Source organism: Phaethon aethereus (assembly GCF_964289735.1).
Source record: "Phaethon aethereus genome assembly, chromosome: 3".
In the NCBI taxonomy this organism is placed as follows: domain Eukaryota; kingdom Metazoa; phylum Chordata; class Aves; order Phaethontiformes; family Phaethontidae; genus Phaethon; species Phaethon aethereus.
The window spans coordinates 96,504,980-96,526,929 of NC_138576.1; the positions used below are offsets into that span (position 1 = coordinate 96,504,980).

The 21,950-nt window shown below is 38.5% G+C and overlaps 1 protein-coding gene across 1 annotated transcript; it reads right to left on the reverse strand.

Moving 5' to 3' along the window:
- Positions 1–1,710: 1,710 nt before the first annotated feature.
- LOC309403171 (potassium channel, subfamily K, member 16-like) lies at positions 1,711–10,900 on the reverse strand (the record flags this gene model as incomplete). Its single annotated transcript, XM_081997209.1, has 5 exons — positions 1,711–1,934; positions 3,225–3,390; positions 5,832–5,998; positions 6,539–6,653; positions 10,688–10,900. 5 exons carry the CDS (start codon positions 10,898–10,900, stop codon positions 1,711–1,713), a joined length of 885 nt encoding a protein of 294 aa, XP_081853335.1.
- Between the last annotated feature and the right edge of the window lie 11,050 nt (positions 10,901–21,950).

The following is a 21,950-nucleotide window of genomic DNA, read 5'->3' on the forward strand; positions in this document are numbered from 1 at the left end:
GAAGATCAGTGCAAAAACTGAGGAGATAAAATCTGTGAGGTAGGCAGTGATAAGACATGAGGGAAATCTTAGATGGGATAAGCATTTGAAAGCTCAGTTTTTGAAATGAGTTGAATAAACCATAGCTGGCATTCTTATACGCCAGCATTTCCCATTTAAGCAGCCAGACTGCAGTACGCAGGAGTCAGCAACTAGCAAAGAAAACAAGCATCAGGTCAGATGTAAGAACAAGCGACTGTTGTGACCTTCCTCAGAAGTAAAAATCTAGCACAGAAAGTATGTGGGAAGAGATTTGTGACCTACACACATCTCTACATGTTTTATGGACATTTCCCCAAAATGAAATATCAAAGCAGCTATTGAAGGGCTGATGTTTAATGTTACTGTAGCCATAGGCCAGTAATTGAGTTGCCATATTGAGGCCAGTCTATATGTCCAGTTGTATTTCACTCACACTTTACATCAGTTCCACTTATAAATGAGTTTAGAAGGATTAATTGATGGTTAGTATGAGTTATAAACATACTGAATAAATAGCAGTATGTACATAATTACAAGCATACCCGTGGAACGTGTTACTGATGGTTATAAACAATCTAGTACAGTACTCAATGAATGGATAATTGTTTTATCAAGCTTTTATAGTTTACTTTAATACAGAATATGACTACAGTTTTATATCTCAGTGACAAGCCTTTTATAAGGTTCTTATATGTCCTTTTTTGGCTTTTCTACTTTGGAGATGGCTGCTGCTACTTTTGACTTACAATAATCGTGATAAAATCAAACTCCCTGTTTCTCACAGGTGACACTATGTGCGTGACTGAGGGTCAGATTTAACACAAAAGCCTATCATCAGCCTTGTTTAGAGGTAAATGGATAGCATCAGCTCTGTATATGCATGGTAGTTCTCCAATGAACTGGCCCAAAGCAAATGCCAGATTCTAGTGTTTGTGATCTGTCTGGAAATAAGGAATTCTGCTTGCATTTAGGTTTAGTTTAAAGTGCTGTTTTCAAGTGGTTGGGAAATGAACTGCGATAAGCATAAAGACCTGCTTCGAGCTGTCAGTTCGCTCTGAAATGAATTGTAACAGTCCAGGCAGTGCTGTATAGACAATTTATGCACAATTTAAGATAGAAGCATTTTAGCCCAGGAACTAAAGAAATGTTATCATTTTATATGAAAGCTGCTAATTTCAGACTGTATCAAATGAATCTTAATTGGATGGATGTCATTAAGCAGGTGGTCATTACTGCCAATATTCCTCTTGTGTTTTTGTTTGTCCTCTGATTGGAAATGAAGAAAGATTTCTGTACCTGACTTTTCCCTTGAGATTCTTGGTGACATGACTTCTTACTGGAGCTGAGAGGCAGTCACTCTGGATTTTTTGAAAACGAGTGACCGTAAGAACCGAATTCCACTAAAGAGAGAGAAAGGATAGTAATTGATTACTTCAGGGGAAGTTGCCTTTGTTGAGTGAGAAGTGTAAAATTAATCCTGGGACAGTTGTTTTACCATGCGTGCTACTTCTTTGGAGGTTTTAATTGGCCGATGCCTACACAGCATATAGAAATTTCAATGCATCTGAAACATTTCCTCCTTAGGAAACAGTCCACAACCTGTGGTTTAGTCCTTTACCCACAGGGCTTGCTTAGTGTGAGATAGAGATGAAAGATGCACTGTCAAGACTGCTTTCTGTGTACCTTGCCTCAGCTAGGGATGTGGATTCTAGGCTGCTCAGGTTCATCTTCCAATTTGATGGTGGCACCTTCTGCCAAGCTTAAGTCAGGCTTGTGCCACTTCAGCTGAAGGAATTTTTCCATCAGGTCAGCTCCCACGTTGAAGACCAGAGCCAACCAGGCCAAGCCAAAAACAATCCAAATTGCAGTGAGGCTCCTGTACACTGGGATATAATGCTTGTTGGGGTTTGTGCCTGAAAAATCCAAGAAATTTTGCATATTAATCTTGTCAGCTTTGGTCTGCCAGACGACGTACATACTCATATACCCTCTCCACCCCCTGCAAAAGTGTATGTTTAACAGGTTTGTGTGATCTGTGAGCATTCTTTTTTTTTTTTTTCCTTTTTCTTTTTGTCTTCCAGCTGTTGGGTTAAGCTTAGTACAGTTGGCATCAAATCTCTGAAGCCAAGGCTATATAATAAAAATAGCCATATCTAATGTTAATCAGGGATGGACAAAATTGAGTGTTCCTAGCCACCAACAAAAAATCATCTTGAAACCCAATATTGAATCCATATTAGCCATATTTTACTCAAAAGACACACACCGATCTTAGAAAATGTAGAAAGATACGGCTTACCACCTCAATGATATAGTGATTGCTTTTTGTAGGGTGATATACCTCAGTAATCAGGATTCAAAATCTCCTGTAGAATATTGTATGGGAAATGCAGCCATTTTAAGTAAGTGGGAATCTTATTCCCCAGTTTGATATTTCCACAGCATGGGCAACTGGTGCAGCTGATACAGGCACAGGACAGCACTGCAGCCGTCCATTTAGTCTCTGTCATCCAGATCATGAAACTCCACAGTGCCCAGATTCAGCATGGGATGGGTTTTTATCTCCTTTTGGGACATAGGTACAACCTCTAGGAGAGGAGAGCTACTACTCGTAAAGTAACAGACCCTAGTGTTTTTAACAAATAAATACACTATACATAATCTGTTAAGAGCATTTGTTCAAATAAGTGAGTCAAAAAAAAGCCTCTCGTGTCTCTGCTGCTATTGTCTCAGCCTAGGTCTCTGAAGACTACGTAATCTCACTGGGTTTGTTTTCTTTCACAGGCGTCCTGGGGTTGTCAGTAATATTCTCCCTGCTGTAAGTACTGATCATTTCATATTTTACATGATTTCTTACTGAGAATGGTAGGCACTTGCTAAATCACTGTTCAAAGTCTTAAAACTGACAAAGAGATTTCACTTATATTCCACCTGTCATTCATAGATCACATTTGTACCAGCCTGGACATAGTCATGAATGAGTGTTCAGTGGCATATGTGAAATAAGTTTAGTGACTCTCAGCTTAGCTGTGAAGAGAAAAATGCTGACATCATATAATACATTAGCTCATTATTACCAGTTTGGCTCAGCTCACTCTTGTACCAGATTTATAGTGGAATGGGTATCTATGCCCTCTGTGTTTAGCTATATAGTAGAGTAACTAATTTCAACACAGCCCAATCCACTTCACCTTCTTTATTACCTACTACATAGTCCCCAAATCCAATGGTGCTCAGGGTGATGAAGGTGAAGTAAAAGCCTTCTCCGTAGCTCCAGCCTTCTACATAACTGAAGACCAATGGTGGGAACACTAAAAAAAGTAAGGTCCCAGTGGTCAGGAAGACAGCCACTGCCAGTGTTTGAACGACCTGAAAGATACAAGGAAGACAGCAGCTAAACAGCACTGAGCAGTTGTCAAGTGGAAATTGCTGGGTCTGTTTTGCTCTTGAATCACAAACCCACTCCAGCTGTGATCAATGTCCCAAAAAAGGAAGGATAAACCAACGCCTCCATGCACTACAGGCTGACGTCGCTGTTTACCTTTCACATAGATATTGTACCTAATCATGAATCAAAAAAATCTCAAAATTAGAAAAAAAAGGAGGACTTTTAAAAAGCTTTTTTCAATGAGTTTTTAAGTACGCTCAAGTCATATTTTAAAACTTATTATGGCAAACAAAGGAATGAAATACGTTACAATTTCAGTTGAAGTGGAGATGCTCTCATAATCAATTGGCTCCTGCCTTTGAGGAAAAGCACCAAGTATTGCATAACTCGTGATACAAAGATTGGCAAGAACAAATTAGGGTTCTCTTCACTTATGACTGCTTCCAAAGATTTATAAAGTGGCTTGCAAGAGCTCAGCCAAAAATATTGGCTGAAATTTAAGTGAAGTCAGTTTGCCTGCTTTTATTTTAAACTTAGAAGCATTCAGAGCAGAACTGTTTTTTGTCAGTGCAGGGCAGATCTGTGTCCCTCAGTACAAAAGTCTGCCTTCTGGGAGGTATTAAGGGTAGATAAGTTACAGCATATGTGGCCGCAATAGATAGGTGCACAAAATGATCAGTGTATGGGTCATGACAGGGGATTTTAGGATTGAGGATCGGGAACTCATGGATTTCCAGGGAACACACTCTGGTGAACTTTTGACTAGTGATGTGTGGGTTGATGCAAACTCATTGCAATTGTTTAAAAATGCCCTCAAGGGCATTCAAACCAGAGTATGATTTTCTATGCATGTGCCTATTTTGACTGGATGAAAAGCCAAACCACTATTTATAAAGTGGAAGGTCCAGGTATTATGTTTTTCTTTCTGTCTCTGTATCATCTCACATACAAAATAGCCCACTGAGCTTGAGAAACTTGGCGTCAGCCTACTGGGTGACTTTGACAAATCACTTCTAAATTATGTACCATGTCTCTCCAGCTGTATAATAATACTTACCTCATTTGCAAAGCACTTTGAGAATTACTGGCCGACATGTTATAGTTGATATCTGTTCTCATTTAGTTCATTCCAGATGTGTGATAGCTTTTAAATAGATAATAAAGTTTGCATAAAACTTTAAACTGTAGTGCAAAATATTACTTGCTACCCTGGCTTTCATGAACTTTCTGGTACAAACCTATAACGTAGGTGACTGTAAGTCAGGAATGAAGAAGAACTGCTTGTAATTAATTTCCCAAAGCATGATCAAGTTGTGTTTAAAAGGAGATGAACCAACTTCCTGGAAAAGATTTTTCAGAGTGAACAAGCCAATACAGCTCCAAAGCTTTGTCTGATCACAGGAGTGCTGCCAGAAATGAAGTGTTAAGGCAGGAGTAAAGAGAAAAAAAAAAAAGATCACATCCCTGAGGTGATATTAGAAATCTCAGGAAAGATGCAGCTATGCTAGCGTAAAAATCCTTCTGGTGATAGAGCTGTATGTGTTCGGGGAACAGACATAGGTTATGCAGCTAAAGAACTTCTTGCTCATATAAACCAAGTCTGCATTTGACAGTACCTTTATAGCTTTACCAGAAGGTATTTCTAGTGTAGGTAAAGAATGTAATGACTCATAGATTTCACAAAGGAAAAAGAGAAAAAAACTTGTGCGAGAACTCTGAAATGTTTCAACATGTCTAACATATCTAATCTCCCTCCCTCTAACTAAAGGGTCAATTCATTGAACGTTTACTCAGAAACATGCACTAACTTTGTTATAAATGACCTTAATGTATTTCCTATTATCAGTGCTTCCCTTATTCCAGTACATCTGGACTAGTTCAATGACTCACCAATCAACTACAACTAAGGAGAAGGAGTATTTATTTACATTTCAAGAAAAGAAAAGGAAGGAAGTGCTAAATTACTGGCACAGTCAGGGAAGGTAATTCAAGCCAGATTAGCAGGCCAATAAAAATAAGTTGTCTTTGCAAAGTGTAGAGCTAGATCCTGGATAGGTGCTAGCATAGGCTAGATAATAAGAGCTTGATTCAGAAATGTGTGTATGTGCATGTATTCTGCTAAGGTCACCAGAGCTTAAGGACCCTGCTCAAAATCGAGGCTATGCTTGCTTAATAGTTTTGCTGAGTCAAGTTTTAAAAGGGCAAATCCAGAGTCCCTCAAGCAAAAGCAAATTGCTTTAAGGGTATCATAGATAAATAAAGTATATCAATTTTCTGATATAGAGGGCCGCATAATTGCTATGGTTCAGAAAAATGTAGGCACATACAAGGAAACCAAATCTAGCAGCAGCAGTACCTATCTGAGAAGAGAACTTTAATTAGTTTTACAATAGTGGAAATAAATGATAGCTTGACACTGTACCTGGGCACGGCCTGGCTTTTGCACCCATTTTTCCAGGGTAATCAGATGAGCATTGAGGCCTTTCCCCAACTGATTAAGGAAGGTCAGGTTGAGTGGCACTCCGAATAAGGCATAGAACACACAGAAGATCTGCCCTGCCACTGTGCTGGGGGACAGGTTACCATAACCTGGGAAAAAAAGAAGAAAACAGCTACATTAAAAGGCTTTACGTGCAGGCTGCAGGCCATCATGGAAAGTTCCTAGGCTTGGAAGCTCAATGACGTTAAGCTTCAGGAACCTGGGGACCTATGATTTTCTGCAATTAAATCTGCCTACAAATTGCTGTAGCTTATGACAGAGCCCTGTGCATTCACTATTACTAACAGAAAATTTAACATGAAAAACGTTACTCTTAGAGAGTATTGTAATTTTCTATAGGTCTCTGATTTTGTCGTGAATGCAACTGAGTGCTTCAAAGCAACCTCAAGATGTGCTGTGCATGTACAAAATGATATTGCATGTACCAACTAGGCACTCAGCTTTTTTTGCAGGTGTAATATGCTGGATACACAAGAATAACAGGTATAATTGGAAACCAACAGAAAACCATAACCCACAGTAGTCAAGATTGTCTTGCAGGTGTATTCTGTCCACCAATTGTACATTTCTGGGGGCTTTACAGGACAGCTGGAGGAAACCCCAATTTATAAGGAAAGAGAGTACCTCACCTATAGTTGTGACAACAGTTCCTGCAAAAAAGAAGGAGTTGCTGAAGTCCCAGTTACTGGGATTTGTAGAGTTTCCTGCTGGGTTGACCCCTTTTTCCCATGCTTTCATGAGGACCTGAGGCAGAAGAGGTCAAAGGAGCAAAGATGAGCAACCCATTAGACCAAATCAGGAAGAATGTCAGAAAAAAAGAGAGCAGTAAATATCGCTTTCCATCTTGAGCAAGCAGAGCAATAAACAGTGTAGATAACAGGGTAGAGTGTGACTAAATGGCCTTGTGCTGACATGGCAAAACTTGGAAATAGAGCTGGCCAGGAACTTGAACCCTTGTCACCGGAGAACTGGCCATTGAAGTAGGATAGGTTCCATAACTAGTTGAAGGCTAAGGGGAAGGAAGTGGAGGGAGTCCCCAAAGTGATCAAAGGGGGAAAAGAAAGTGAAGTTATGCCATAAAAAATAAAATCAGTTCCTCTTCTGTCCTTCCCTAGCCTAGACATCTCATTCTAGTTTCTAATTTGGGCATGTGTAAATATATGGTCATGTCTGTGGGGACGGGCAGGGGGGAACGTGCTCGTTTCTGTTTCCTCCATGTAAGTACTAGTGAGGGTGAATTACTATTTTTGGCTATGACTTCCCAATAATTTTCAGTGAATATCAGGCTTCTCCTAGTCTGAATGATTAGCTAATGAAATATTCTCTGCTATTCCAGATAGCTCTTCCCAGATGACCAAAACTACTATGTGCAAAAGAAATGCTGTTCCTATTTACGCATCAAATATCTTGTTAGCTGCCTTAGTGAAGATTGTGTTCCTTTGCTCTCAATGAGGATTTCTCTGAAGGAGACTTGTTACCCTCTGCTCAGTGGCTGGGGTTTCAAGAATCCCCAGGTTTATTACATACCAATTTTGAGGTCCAGGTCACAGCCTTCATCATTTTGCCAAATGCCTGAAGGAGTTACTTGTTCATCTCCTCTAGAGACTTTTATATGATGCAAGACATGAGCAGGATTCAAGAGCAACCCCAGCTTTAGCTGGTTCCAGGAGTATGACACCAAAGAAGATATTCTTTCTTGATTCAAATGTTAACCACTGCCAGAAGGATTACTTATCTAATGAACATACCCACTACAAGGTATCTGATTTTACCTACGTTCTGCAATATTAGCTGATCTGTGCTGGTGGATTGAGTATCCTGTTTAATAGCTAATATTATTCCTTCAGTAAAAAATCTACAGCATTGGTCAAGACCATCAGGTAGGGCTGCTAGGCATCATCACATATGATCTCATGATTGAAGTGACAGCAGAGTTTCTTTTCAATATGACAAAGAACCTTACATTATCCATTAAAAGCCTGTTCTTAGAATGGGAAGAATTTGACACGTCAAAATATCTAGAGTTTCCTATTTTATTTGCTGATTAGAAGGAACACACAGAAGCTACTGAGGTGTGAGTCTTTTGAAGTGTCTAAAACAATCACAGGTTTAATTCATCCCTGTAAGGAACACTTGTCAGTTCTATCCATTTCAACGTACAAGAGATCAGAGGAGCTACATTCACATCATGAAAGCCACCACGGAAGCGTAAGGCAACGCTGAATGTTGAACACTTCAGTTATAGTCTGACAAAGCCGGATTTCTTGATATTATAGATGCTTTTAAATACAACTTCATGAAAGAAATGGCATCCTGGTGCCCAGGAGAATCATTCCTAAACAAACAGGTTTATCTGGGACATCTATAATGGCTCCTAGCTCCTTTCCACCTACACCTCAGGTAACAGTTACAGCTGGACTGAGAACAGAGCAGCTGGTGAATGGTTGGTGAACAATAGCTGTTGCTTTTGGGAGCAGAAGTAGCCAGTAAAAGCAGTGTGCTATAATTTACAGTAAGAGTATGAAGCCTACATGAAGCTATAGTAGGATGTGGAGATAACAAAAGCAGCTTGCTGTTTCTGCTCCTATCTCCCTCCCAATGCACACTGCAGCGGTCATAGACAAGGATTTGGTCCTCTTGGTCAATATTTCTATTAGTTCCTTTGGGGCTGAAAAAGTATGGACATAATCAAAACTGGGATTTAAAAAAGGTACCTCTTCACTCAATGAAACTGCTTCTTAGTTATGCTGTCAGAATGGCATAATTTCCTAACCAAAGTGTGTTTACCAGAGACGCATGAGATCGCAAAGTTTGGATTTGCCCTTTCTCAAAGCTCCAGGTTGTTCAGCTTAGGAGCTACAGTTCAGGGCCACCTCTCAGCTAGACAGTTTTATCCAAGCAGAACCAATGCCGTTTATGAACATGGAAGGGTAAGAATTTGCTTCATACACAACCAAGTCAAAAGTGAATGAACTATAAGTGGTAACTCTATTATTAGTGATAATGGATATGCAAAAAGAAACCCTAGGTCGATTCTCAGATTCCAGGATTTAGGTTTAAAAAACTGGCAATAACACAAGATACTTTACACTTGTCAGCTGAGCAGACTGAATCTAGTGGTTGTGTCTCACCACAGCATGAATACTGTCACTTTTCAGACTGGAACTTCTGACATGATGAACACGCTTCCTTAACCATATAGTTAAAAAGTACAGATAGATGATTGCCTTATTTGCATTAGTTTTAGAGATTTAATATGGAAAGACTTCTATTCCCTACTATTAGTAAGAGCTGGTCAAATTTCTTAAGAGGTCTTATAAATGACAGGTGAGTCAGAGGGCACCTACACTTACATTTATCTTGAGGAGTATCAAGTCTAAGTACTCTGAAACTTGGTGCATTGTAGATGATAATCTGGTGCCCTCAGCCGGTTTTGTATGGAATAGTTTACAAGTGAAAAGTATCTAATTTCACTTTTCTACTTCTAAGTAGAATAAAAATTCAGCAGAGACACAGCAAAATGTGATTCTTTGAGTGGCCCAGGAGTGCTAAGGAAGCTCCACTGGAGCCAGAGAGAGGAGAATCTGGACATCTGTGAACCTTCCCTAGGGTTTCTAGTGTACGGGAGGTTTAACTAAACCTTTCAATCCTATGACATATCCCAATTTGATTTAGAATGAGAATCAGGGTTTTTTTTCCCTACCGTAATTATCACAGAGCTAAGGGAAAAACAGGCAACATTACCAACTGGTGAAGCTGAAAAAAACAGACATGTTTTTAGACATGTAAGTTCTTGAAAACTGTGGTCATTTTCTGGCCAATGCCGAATGTTCCACAATAAATCTATCACTGTGTTAGTAATCAGAACATTGTCCTTGTAGACAGAGGTTCAGGAGCCTTCTTCTCTCTTTCTGATTTGAACTTTACTGTTTGCTTAAACCTATTTACAGAATCTGGGCTTTTTGTTGATCAAAAGTTTGCCTTTGTGGAAGTCCTCTGACTTGGACAGTGCAAACTTGCAGCATGTTTAGAGTTTCTATCAGGTTTAATGACATGGTAGAAAGAGTTCAAACCATTTAGGCACACAACTCTGCGACTGGATGAATTCTGAGTATGAAGTGATAGTTCAAGGATTTCTGTCAAGTTCTTGCAATAAGAGAATGAGAGGACTTGTCTATAATAATACAAAGAAAGGTTTTGTAATTTATCTCCAGCCTGTTTTGAGAAGTAGCTTAAAATATAATTGAAGATGTCATTAATTCAACAAGAGCCCTTTATCTCTTACTATACGTGATAGATAACACAGCTCATGAGAGTTGACGTTATCTTTTCTTCAGAGGCCTAGAAGTGGAGGACTGCCTTCAAAAGCAGTGGACAATTTCTGGTAGAAAAGAAGGACAGAAGTTGCACATGTTTTGAAGGGCAGCCTACTTCTTGTAGGTTTGATTCTTGCTTTTTGTCCCCATGCATAATACCCATGTAATAATTAATGAAGGAGCTGAAAACCATGAAGCTGAAATTATTGCAAGGTAGCATAAAGGTGCATCAGCAGATTTGTGTATTTTGCGAGTTCATGACTGGGAAAAGAAAGAAGTGCAAAAGATCAAGATAAAGAGGTACATGGGTGGGCTTGAGAAACCTCTGCCTTTCTCTTGTACAGTTAGTCCTTTAATGCCATGGACAGCAGATCAATTTATGACATGCTTGGCCAAAACAGTATAATTTCTTCTAACCAAAATAATACTTGAGTCAAAATAATGGAAGCCTGTTCCTCTTACCTGTACAAACTGCTCCAGGGCTTGCCTGTCCAAGCATGTGTAGTTCTGCAGGAACTTGAGCTTCTCCAGCTGGAACTGGTCCCAAAAGTGGGTCTCGGCCTGCTTCTCCAGCAGCTGGAACACCATAGCACCCAGGAGGAGGTAAAAGAGATACCCCAGTACCAGCAGTGGAGTCAAGCTGATCTGCCGGCTGTGTATGGTGAGGAAGGGCATGCTGCTGCTCTGTTGCTTCCAGTCCCTAATCAGTACTTGCTAGGTTACTGTTCCGAGACGTGTGCTACCCAGGACACTCAGGAATCACACACCCATGTTCCCAGTTACTGCCCTGGAGCTTTTTTTAACAGAACATAGGGGTATCAGAGGTATACAAAATGAGACTAATGGCAAATTTTATCGTTCCACATCTTTCCTCTATCCAAAATAAGGGGAGACCATTAATGGCTTAATAAGAACGTGAATCATAGTGCTTTTCTCCTATTAAAACAACTTTTATCCAAAGATCTCAATCAAATGAATGAAGCCTGACACAAGCCCTCTGAGACCGGTATTGTTTTCCAGTCTGGGAAGCTGAAGTAAAACTGTGGTTGAATGACTTACCCAGGGTCACACAAATATAGAGTCACGAATAGACTCTTAAAGTCTTGACAAGTAAAGCCTTAGTCTAAACACTAGACTTCTGTACAAGAAAACACTATAAACTCTCTAATTACGGCAGGATCCCCAGAACAAAGAAGAATATGGGGCTGAATAAATGGAAAAGTCAATACCTGCCGTCTGTACCATACAAACATTGCTGGCACCAGTGAAAGCAACATGATGAAGCTCATAAACATCCTGAATTCAGCCTGTTGCAAGACAGACCTTCTCTTTCTTTTCTGACCCTAATAAGATCAGTCCCCTCACTGCCTGGCCTGCTTCTCCTGAATTCTGTCAGATGACTGCACCCTTTAGTCCATAGAGTTAGAGAATGAACCACTCATGCCTGCTGCTTTCAGTCTCCTTACTGCTCTTTTAATCCAAATGCATAAGGGGGAAGGAGGTCTTAAGGTTAATCATTAGCTAAAAAAGTATCAGAGGTTCACTCATGGGAGCCTTAATGAATATCACGCACTGGAAATGAGCTGGGCTTGCATATTTTTCTGTAGGAAGAGTTTTATGGCTAGTGTCATCTATGGCACACTGCTTCTGAAAGAAAACACACAGAGCAAGAAGGCCATGTGGCTAGGGCAGCAATTTTGTTATTAAACTCCCTTCCCATTAAAGTGTTTGGGATACAGATTTTGCTTAGTATTCAGATTGTTTTTCACCTACCTTCAAACAAAAGGTAGTGCTCAAAGACTGAAAAAACAGTTTCATTCATATCCATATCTAGGAAAACTTGCCACTTGAACTGTGCTCCTAGCCTAGAGCCAGTCATCTCCATCCAGAAAAGGATGACTGTCTGGCAGCAGAAGGCAATTCGCCACAGAAGTGAAAGTATTGTGGAGAACACCCAGAAGAACATCTTGGACTTTGCCTGCAACTACTCTGTTGCTGTGAGTGGGGACAGAAAGGTATCAGTAGAAAAGGGCAACATGCAAGGACTCAGAGCCTTGGTGCTGTGGCGTTTCGTCTCAGCTGAAGTGAAACATTTGGGAGGTAGAAGCTATAGTGGTGTTGACATTACTGAGGACTGCAATAACATTATGAAGCAAACTGATCTGAACCAACAGAGATGTCCAACCTATCACTGATGGAAGGCCTTCTCTTGGCCTGTGTTAAGAATGACAATTACTTTCAGAGCATCTAGAAACTTCTCTCTTGTGTCTGATTTCCATAACTAAAAGGCACAGCTTGTTGTTCCATACCTTGTGAAATGTTACAGGTAGACAAGCCTGGGATGTTGCACAAATGCCTGTTAAGCTAGCAGGGCTGTCTGGTGAGAGATCCAGATGTTTGTCGTGTTGTAGTTTATAGGACCTATGTCTACGAGTCCAAGAGAATGCTAACCTACTAGTTTTCTGGAATGGTTGTAAACACATATGGATAGCTGCGCTGAGACAAATTCCACAGTTTAAATAGATTTCACAATTAAAGGTATGAAACTATTAATTAAGTTATAATAAACAAATACAGCACTAAACCTCTGTCATGTCCCCTTCTGTTCTGTTCAGTTCAGTTCAGTTCAACAAAACATTCCAGCTGCCAAACTTGACAGTCTAAATTATCATGCCTTAAGAAAAAATGTCTGCTTAGGCTTACTTTCAGGATCTTAATTTTCTGAGGGTTTGGCAAATTGAGTTGCTAAAATTGTCAAGGTGTGTTTACTTCTATACTTATAATATTCCTACTTAAAGTACTTCAACATTAAAGGTGTATTCTGTTTGGTTGGCCAAGTGAGATGATTTCTAATCAACTTTCAGAGGAGGTGTTATCATCTTTACCATGACTATTATTTGAAAAACATTTAAAAAAAAGGAAAAAAAATCAATTAATGGGTAATATAACAAGCAGCTGGAAAGAACTTCAAGAGACACATGGAGTATGTGATAAGATGTATGCTGAGGCTGTCGTAGAAAGCAGTGTTTCTGCAGAAAGATGCAAAAAATTAAAAAATCAATTGTATGTGCACAAGAAACTGCAAAGTAAATATACAGTTAGAGATGAACCACTTAATAGCTGAATGACCTTACAGATAAGTGCAAGGGAAAAATCATGAAGCACATGTTTAGGAAACTACTTTCACCAACATGCACAGTTCCATACAGGCGAGCAGAGTAGTGTGCTCTGAAAATGTGAAAGACAACAGTCTGTAAGTAGCTGATGCTGCCACATTTACTCCCATGGAAAAGCTTCAGATATATGTACCTATAGATTTCAATTTAAAGAAATCATCAATATACCCCTTAGTGTCAGGTTGCAACATAGAAATAAAACAAGATTCTGTGCAGTAGCTCAGAAGTTATGTCTTGCTACAGGAAAAAAGAAACTCAAATATATACATCTGGAAGAAAAGCGAAAACTTGATTTCTGAGCGAGTTCTGAATCTGGAAGAGGGATCTCAGCATGGCTTACCACAATGGAAATGAAATTTGGCTTCCAGGTAAAAAGGAATAATGTACAATATGCTGAAATAACAATACTAGCAGATCCCTTTTGACGATGGGATGACAAAACAGACTGTCTAATCTAACTTCTCTTGTTGGTCTTTTAATGTTCTTCTGATTAAAAAAATAAACAAAACCTGAATTTGCAAACATCAGAAATAAAGAATGCTGAAAGCAAAAACTTCTTGAGAGTAGCTGAACTTGGAAGTTGACTGTTACTCAGAAGTCCTGTTGTTCCAGTGCTCCCTGCCAATGTTAAACACAAGAATGCATTTGGTTTCAAAGTTAAGGAATGAATTCCTACAAAACATATTTAGAATCCAGACCTGAACATGACGTCCTTGATTACTCCTTCACCTATCATACCTTTGTCCCGCAATGCTGTTGTAATATGTGACTGATCCAGTAGGATCCAGCTTTTCCCAGAGAAAATCTGAGACGTTCTGGAAAGGACAGAGACCAAAATGACATCCTGGTCTACAGTCAAGACAATGAATCACTTTACATGTATCACCTGGAGCAAATCAAAGGATTCAGGGTTCTCCAATTGCTTCAGCTATTATTGTTACAGTCCCTAACAATTCCTAAACATGGACAGATGCTAAACAAAAGATAGGCCAAAAATAACTGACATGGTTTCCTCACTCTCTATTTCAAAAGCCAGAAAAAATACCATTGTGATAAGTAGGAGTATAATTTACATAGACACAAATAAGCTGTTTCTAAAATAAGTAATTAAATGCTTGAAAGATACCTTGGCTTATCCTGTCATCCTCAAACTTCTGAAGAAAAGTGCATTTTTTGGACTAGTTTTTCTGGAAGAAATGTCTGTACAGAACTAGATGACAAACTGGATGCAAAGATCCAGGGACCCATTCTTCCACAGGGTATGCATTTCAGCCTGAAAAATTTGTACATGGCAATACTGAATTGTTTTGAATTTGCTTTGGTCCTTTAATGACATTTACACCTTTCCTTCAGAGAAGAGTTAAGGAAATTATTTAGAACCATGTTAAATACAAATAACAGTAACATTGCATTTCTTCAGGCATGACACTGCCATCTGGAAATGTTCTACTTCTGATTTTGTTCTCGCTTCAAATTTAACCCAATATTTTTGACTTCCTGATTTACACTTACATAGGTGAAAACATGAAGCATTTTCAGATAAAAGTTATAAAAAGTTCCAAGATTTAAACAGTATTTTTCTCAGACAGATTCCATGAAAAAAAAGTTTCCTTTAATTCTGTAGTTATTGTATTAGAAGTAGACCTTGTTTTTTCTGCTCTTTATCTGTATAAATTCATTTGTGTAAACCCACTGTTGACCCACAAACACAAGTATTTGTTTAGTTCACTGTTTGTGTCAAATGAAGCACCTCAGCTGCCCAAAAAAATGAACAGAAGATAATTTCTAGAAAATCTCAGGTGTGGCCCCTGAGATTTCCCTCAAGGGAAAGAGATATACAAGTCTTAGTCAGAAGTCTTCAATTTTTTTGTCGTGGTGTCAAATCAAGACATGGATAGTAAATATTATAAATATCTAGTTTTACATTGCTTGCCTTACAGGTGAGGTTTCAAAGCAAACATCAAATGTTGCAAGAAGTGAAACAAAAAATATTAGAAAAAGATCATTTAACATTGATTTAAACAACAATAAAAGTGATTCAAATTAAATAATCTAAAACAGAAGTTTGATTGTTGTGATTATTAAAAATGGACTTTGAAAAGACAAAAAAATTCTGTAAAAAGATACCAAGCATGCTATATGTAACTAGGCATTTTCATCTTGTTGGCATCCATATTCACCAGCTGGATATTTGGTACAGGCAAAATTTACAAGATCTTAACATTTTATTACATTGAAGTGTTCTCAGTTTATATACTGACATCAAACACTTGCATCCTGAGATTGATTAAACCAGGTAAGAACAATAAAATCTTTTGCTGGGAAGATATTACAATATATACTTACACTGTTACATGTGTGAACCTCATTATTCTTCTTCAAAGCCTCTTTCATAAAAAACACAGGAGCAAAAAAGGGAGATTGAATTAGGCATGTCCATCTTCCAAGCAACAGAAACTCAACAGAAGGTTATGTCATTTTCTCCTTGGAGCTCTCTGGAAAGCTGTAGTGGCCAGGAAGTGATGAAAGTGGAGACAAATGCCCAAGCCAAAAGCTGGTGAGCTCAAGGGTTTCACTAGTGTGATTCCAGACTGCGTATATATCCCTGGCAGATTCAGCATAAATGAGAACAGACCCTTTGGCCTTTATTGTAAGTCTGGGTCATATCCTGACCCTCCCAGAAGCTACGTTGCTGTAGGAGACTCGTGGATGTCTATGTACTTCTGCGATAACTATATAGAAGGACTGGAAATATCTGTATGATGTCTAGCACTATAGAGGTACTTGCCCAAGAAATCTGCACAAACAAGATATTTGGATTTATCCTGGTTAAATTGTATTTACCATATAAACATTTAACCAACCAGCAGCTAGATGTCATGGTGAATAGACAGGAGTCAGATATGCATGAGAATCTCTATGCTTAACAATACTGTTTCACAGGTGGCTTAGGCAGGAGTCAAGACCATTACAAATGTGCACCACTGATTGTTTCTTCAGTGTAGTAAATGCTTGTCTTATTTCAAATTACTCTAGAAGTTATATGAAGATAGATTATTAAAACAAGTAACTTTGTTCATCTTTGGCCAGCCAAACTTTCTTGCAGAAATAAATGTTTTCATGAAGACAAAAAGAAGAGGAAACCCAGTAGCCTTCCAACACCAGTGAGAAGGTCATCAAGAAGATGGAGCCAGGCTTTTGACAGTGCGGCTTGTGAGAGGAAGAGAGACAATGGGCATTAACTGAAAAATAAAAAGTTCAGGCTGGACATAAGGAAAAACTTTTTCATGATGAGGGCAGTCAAACATTGTAACAGATCGCTTAGAAAGGTCATGCAGTCTCCATCCTTGGAGGTTTTCAAGGCCAGACTGAATAAAGCTGTCAGCAGCCTAGTTTGATCTCACAGCCGATGCTGTTTTGAGTAAGAGGTGTCATTAAAGACCTTCTGAGGTCCTTTCCAACCTAAATTTGCCTACGAACCCAAGAGGCAACCTTTGAAGAGTGGAGGCGGTTTTAAAAAAAAAAAAGTTTATGCTTTACTTCTTGCACTTTTGTCCAAACTCTTCTTATGTGTTTGGTATAATCTTAATCTCAGACCATTCTGCAAATCAGGTATTACTTTGCCGATAGTGATTGATTTGCACACCAATTTTACAAGATTATAAAAAAAGGCTAGAGAATTTTGAAACAGGACAGCAAGCAATCTCTTCTCTCTCTAAGTTAGATGTGTGGCAAACTCAGAACAAAACACTGAATATGTCATCATCAAGTAGCAGTGTCACATAGATCATACCAGGATAGCACTGAGATTCTTATCTTAACCAGTTACTGAAAGCTATTGGAAATGCTTCAATGTCAAAAGAAATATGCTGTTGTACTAGTAATTCTCTTTTGGCCACCTTCAAATAAATTCACCATAATGGGGATTTTACTGAAAACTGAAAAAGACAGTTGCTTTGCCCAGCAATGTTTGGAACTTCTGGTTCTTCTCCAGCTAGTTGGGTTGGATGGAGACAGGATGGTGGCCCTGCTCTCCTCAACAAAGCTGTATAAACATTAATTTAGTTATATTTAATAGAATGTTTATATATAACAGAGTAAGAAGAAGAAAAATAAAGACAGACAGATAAAGATTCTGGCAGACAAAGGTAATTTTAATATAATTTCAAAAAAAGCAAACAAACAAAAGGGGAAAGACCTGTGGATTTTCCCACCTCTGACCAAACCCTTGAACTTTCTCTTTCCAAAGCAACAATATAGCTGACTTTTATCTCAACTTGCACATCCGAAATTCTACGTAAAGCTTACCAATTTACATGGTAGCTGTGCTGATTTTTACAGAAAATCCAAATGCAGAAAAAACATAACTTTAATATTTCTTAATTGATTGCTTCTTAGTTGTTGAGAAACATATATCTTCTGTAGTTTTGAACATACCAATTCGCCATGTACTTCTGACTAATTATGAATTTGCCAAAGAATGAAGTATCAACAACTTAAGGAAATACAGATCCTTGAGATTGATATGTGACTTCTGCCAATATATTGCTGTATTTTTATGTGAACAACCCAAATCCTTCCAAATGCATGACTATAAGCTTGTCAATAGCATGAAAAATAATTGCTTCTATCTGGAACTATGTATATCTCAGAGAAATAGACTGTATTTCGCATTCTATAGTTCAATTTGGTTTAGTCTGATGTGTAAAATAAGTTGCTGCATAACTGGATATCATGCAATAAAGTAGTACAGAGTCAACAGTGAACTGACGTATATAATTGCATTTAAATTTTCACATCTCATTTGTGTTTTACAATCATTTACCCTATTTTACTTTATCAAGCGTCATTGTTTATTCTGAAACCTGTATATCCTTCGAGGGTGTGTATTTTGCACAACATTTAATGTATTCAAATGAAAAAAAATGTTGGGAAATTTTGAACTCTAGTATTACTTTCTAATAAAAATTTATTAGAAACTTGTATTAACTACAATGCAATCTCAGTATTCTAATCATGTGATATGAAAACTACTATTTCTGGGGAAGAAAATAAAAATCAGCAAAAGGTCTCAAATGAAATTTTATAGACTTTTGTAACCCAATTAACTACTATTTTTGCACAAACATCTCTGGCTGCCAACTAGATGTAATTAATAAAGCCTTATGCAAATCCATGCAAACAAAACTACCATCAGTAATAATAAGTGTTCCCCAGATTAAAGATGTAGACAAGCATTAATATATTAGATAATTTTAACATTTGGAAAACATACAATAAATTCTCAATAAACAAACATATTTAGCAAATTCTTGATTGGATGTTTTAGTTTTGCTTAATCTTAATGCAAGCTGAAGATACTGAGTGCAAATATTCAAAAATTATTTGCCAGAGAAAAGGATTTTGCTGTCAAAGACAAATCACTTCTATATCTTTACCAATTAAAACTGTACATCTAAAGTAGTTATGCATACCTGTTTCTAAACAGAAGAGAAGAGCAAGGCAAAGAATAAAGGTCTTTAACTAAAAGGAAACAGTGGACTGCAACACGAATTTCATTTGTTCCCCAAGCCTGAAAGGACAGAAAGAATAGAGTAGACTATATTTTAGGTTGTGTTGCCATTTTAAAATGAACTTCAGAAACACAAAAGAAAAGAGAGGAAAAAAAAAATCTTTTCATTTAAAACTTTTAAGACAAAAAACCCATTAATCTGCTCTTCTGCATTTTCATTTCTCTACCTTGAGACTGAAGAAGACAACAAAAGCATATTTGCAGAGTAGCCCCTTTGTCAAAGGCTTCCCAGTGTAGTTATTACAATGCTTTAACAATCCCAGCAAGCCCCTCTGAATGTATCTGCTTTAATTCATTGCTGTTTAGAAAGCAAATGGCAACGACCTACAAACCCTGAGGTAATCTTCTCTGAGACCTCTCATTCCCACCCCTGCATTACTGTCACTAAGGATATTGAGCATTCCCATGCTTTCTGTTTATGAAACTTATTTTCCACTCGGTTGGTTTCTGCACACATTTATCCTTTTTTTTTTTTTCCCCAGCTAATGTAAAGTGAAGCCCTCAGTTTGCTTCTAAGATACTGATATAACAGCTTGAAAGGGTCAGGATCAATAAAGGAAAGAGCAGTAAGTGTGTTGACATTTTTTAGGCCTAGCAGACTTAGGTTTGGCTGAACCTATGCTTTCTCGTGTTGTTTCCTGCAGGGCGCTCTGTGTGTAAAAATCATGCAGGGAGTGAATACATTTGCATGCAAATGCAGAAATGCTCATTGGAACATCTCAGTTGAAGACAGTTTGGGAAGGAGACAACAGAGCACTGGGCTGGGACTCAGCATGCATAGCTTCTATATGAAGCTGTCTGACTCAGCTTAGTGGCTCTGGGCAAATAATTTATCTGGTTTATCTTGTATATGTTTGAAATTTATTGAGGAAAAGTTCTGTGTCAGACTAATAACACATAACTTTTTTCCCCAAAGTATTCAGTCAGAATACATTCCCTTTTTCTTCTACTCTTCCTCTGCTTAACTCTATCAAGTCCCCATCCCGACCCCTCAGAAAGAAAACCCTCCAGTTGTCCTTTGCTTTGGGTGCAACTGTTATCAGAAGCTCCTTATAGCCAATGATATACAAACACTACGGCAGTTACTGTGCCTCTCATCTCCTTTTAGTAAGAGTGAAGTGATGTGCTCACAGGAAAAGGGAACACATAAGACTATGAGATATATGGGAATAGGGGAGTCTCTCAGCCCATTTTTTTCTCCCAATTAGAAAGGCTACCACTGCACCTCATAAATGTCCTTAGGTTTCACTACGATGCTGAAGCATAAAGTACTTCTTTAGCAGTGCTAGTCAATAGATTTTACCCTTTTCCATACTGCTAAATTAGAATTTACAAAAATTTTTTGATCAATGGTTCCTGCTCTCAGTGGCTCAATCCTTCAGTCTGGGAGGTTTTCCCTTTCCTCACAAGCAGTCAAGGAGGAAAAGACTTCTTTTATCTGCCACGTTGACTCCAAATCCTTCTTCAGAACTTGCTGCTGAGCTGTCTCTTTACATACGACAGATCAGGTCCATACCTGTTTGTAATATGCAGGTCATACTTATGAAGCCTCTTTACTTTTTGTTCCCCTGCCTATGCTCAGTGATTGGTTGAGCTGTCCAGCCCTGCACTGCCAGGGTGACCAGAGTAAGCACTGTGTAAATGCTGCTCCATTCATTTTTGGCTACCTAGAGCAGCATGTAGCCCATCTTGTCTAACTGAAGTTCAGAACAGTTTTAGAAGTGTTGACTGTCCTCTGTTCTGCAGCAATACCTTTCATAACTTGGAGCCTAATAGTTGTCAATGTTGATAATGCTTAGTCCCTTCTGAAACTGATGGATGATGCTAGATAATAGCCAGTGGCTGAAGAGGCATTTGAGAGAGACATTCCTGATATGGTATGATTTAGGAGATGATCACAGGACATGATGTGCTCTTGTTGTTAGATTACTGTACTTCACAAAATGAGACAGATCTGGACCTTCTAAATGCCTGAAATGTTTGTTGTAAGAAAGACATTTCTCTCTAACCTTCTTCTGGTGAGCTGCCTATAAATTCAACTTAATTTCATTTGCAGAAGAAACCTGACAACAGCTTTTCTAAATAAAGACAAAAGGGATCCCAAAGCCTAAGTGTGTTAAGTGTTTGCTTTGGATGAGCGTAGGGAGGCTGTTCTTCCAGCCACCGTGTGTTTACCTGACAGTTTTCTGATAAGCAGTGTGATACCGAAACCTCACTTTGTGACAGTGCTAACACCATCTGTCAGGTGCTGATAGCTTGCTGAATAATGCTGTCATCAGCACTCAAGTGCTGATGGAAAGTTATTGCTTCAGTAACCACCACCACTTTCATCTTCTGTCTAATTGGATGCTGCCACTAAAAACTATTATTCCAGAGGAAAAAAAAAAAAAAAAAAAAAAGCATGGGTCATTTTTCTTTGTCATGAAGAATTACTTCTAGGCTACCTTACAATGCCATTGTTGTGTATTTAGTGCTTTCTGCTTCCTGCCAATTTTACTTATCTACACTGTAAAGTAAACTTTATTGCCTACCTATGATTGCTTTCAGTACCTGATTGGGTAACAAATACCCATAGAAAGTTTCACTATACCTTGATAAAGTGAAATACCTGTTAATGGCATACTCTGCTAGACACAGTAGGTCAGTCTGCCTCATGAGGTAGGGTACAGTGCAATCATTTGCGTAATCTTTATTTGGTGTCAATTGTTACCGTTAAATTTGTACCAGCTGAGAACCAGGCCAGATAGTTTAAAGAAAATGTATACAGAAAATTTTGGAAGTATGTTAATCATCAAGAAACCACATTCAAATGCATTTACTTAAGTGTACTGTGCAGGCTGTACAGACATGCATGTCCCAGAAAGTTCACTGATGGTGGCTGAGAAAAACAGACAGCCTTCATAGTTTTACGCTGCAGCATCGAGCTACTAAAATAAATACATGCAAAGAACCTCAAGTGTTTAGAACGGCTGAGAAC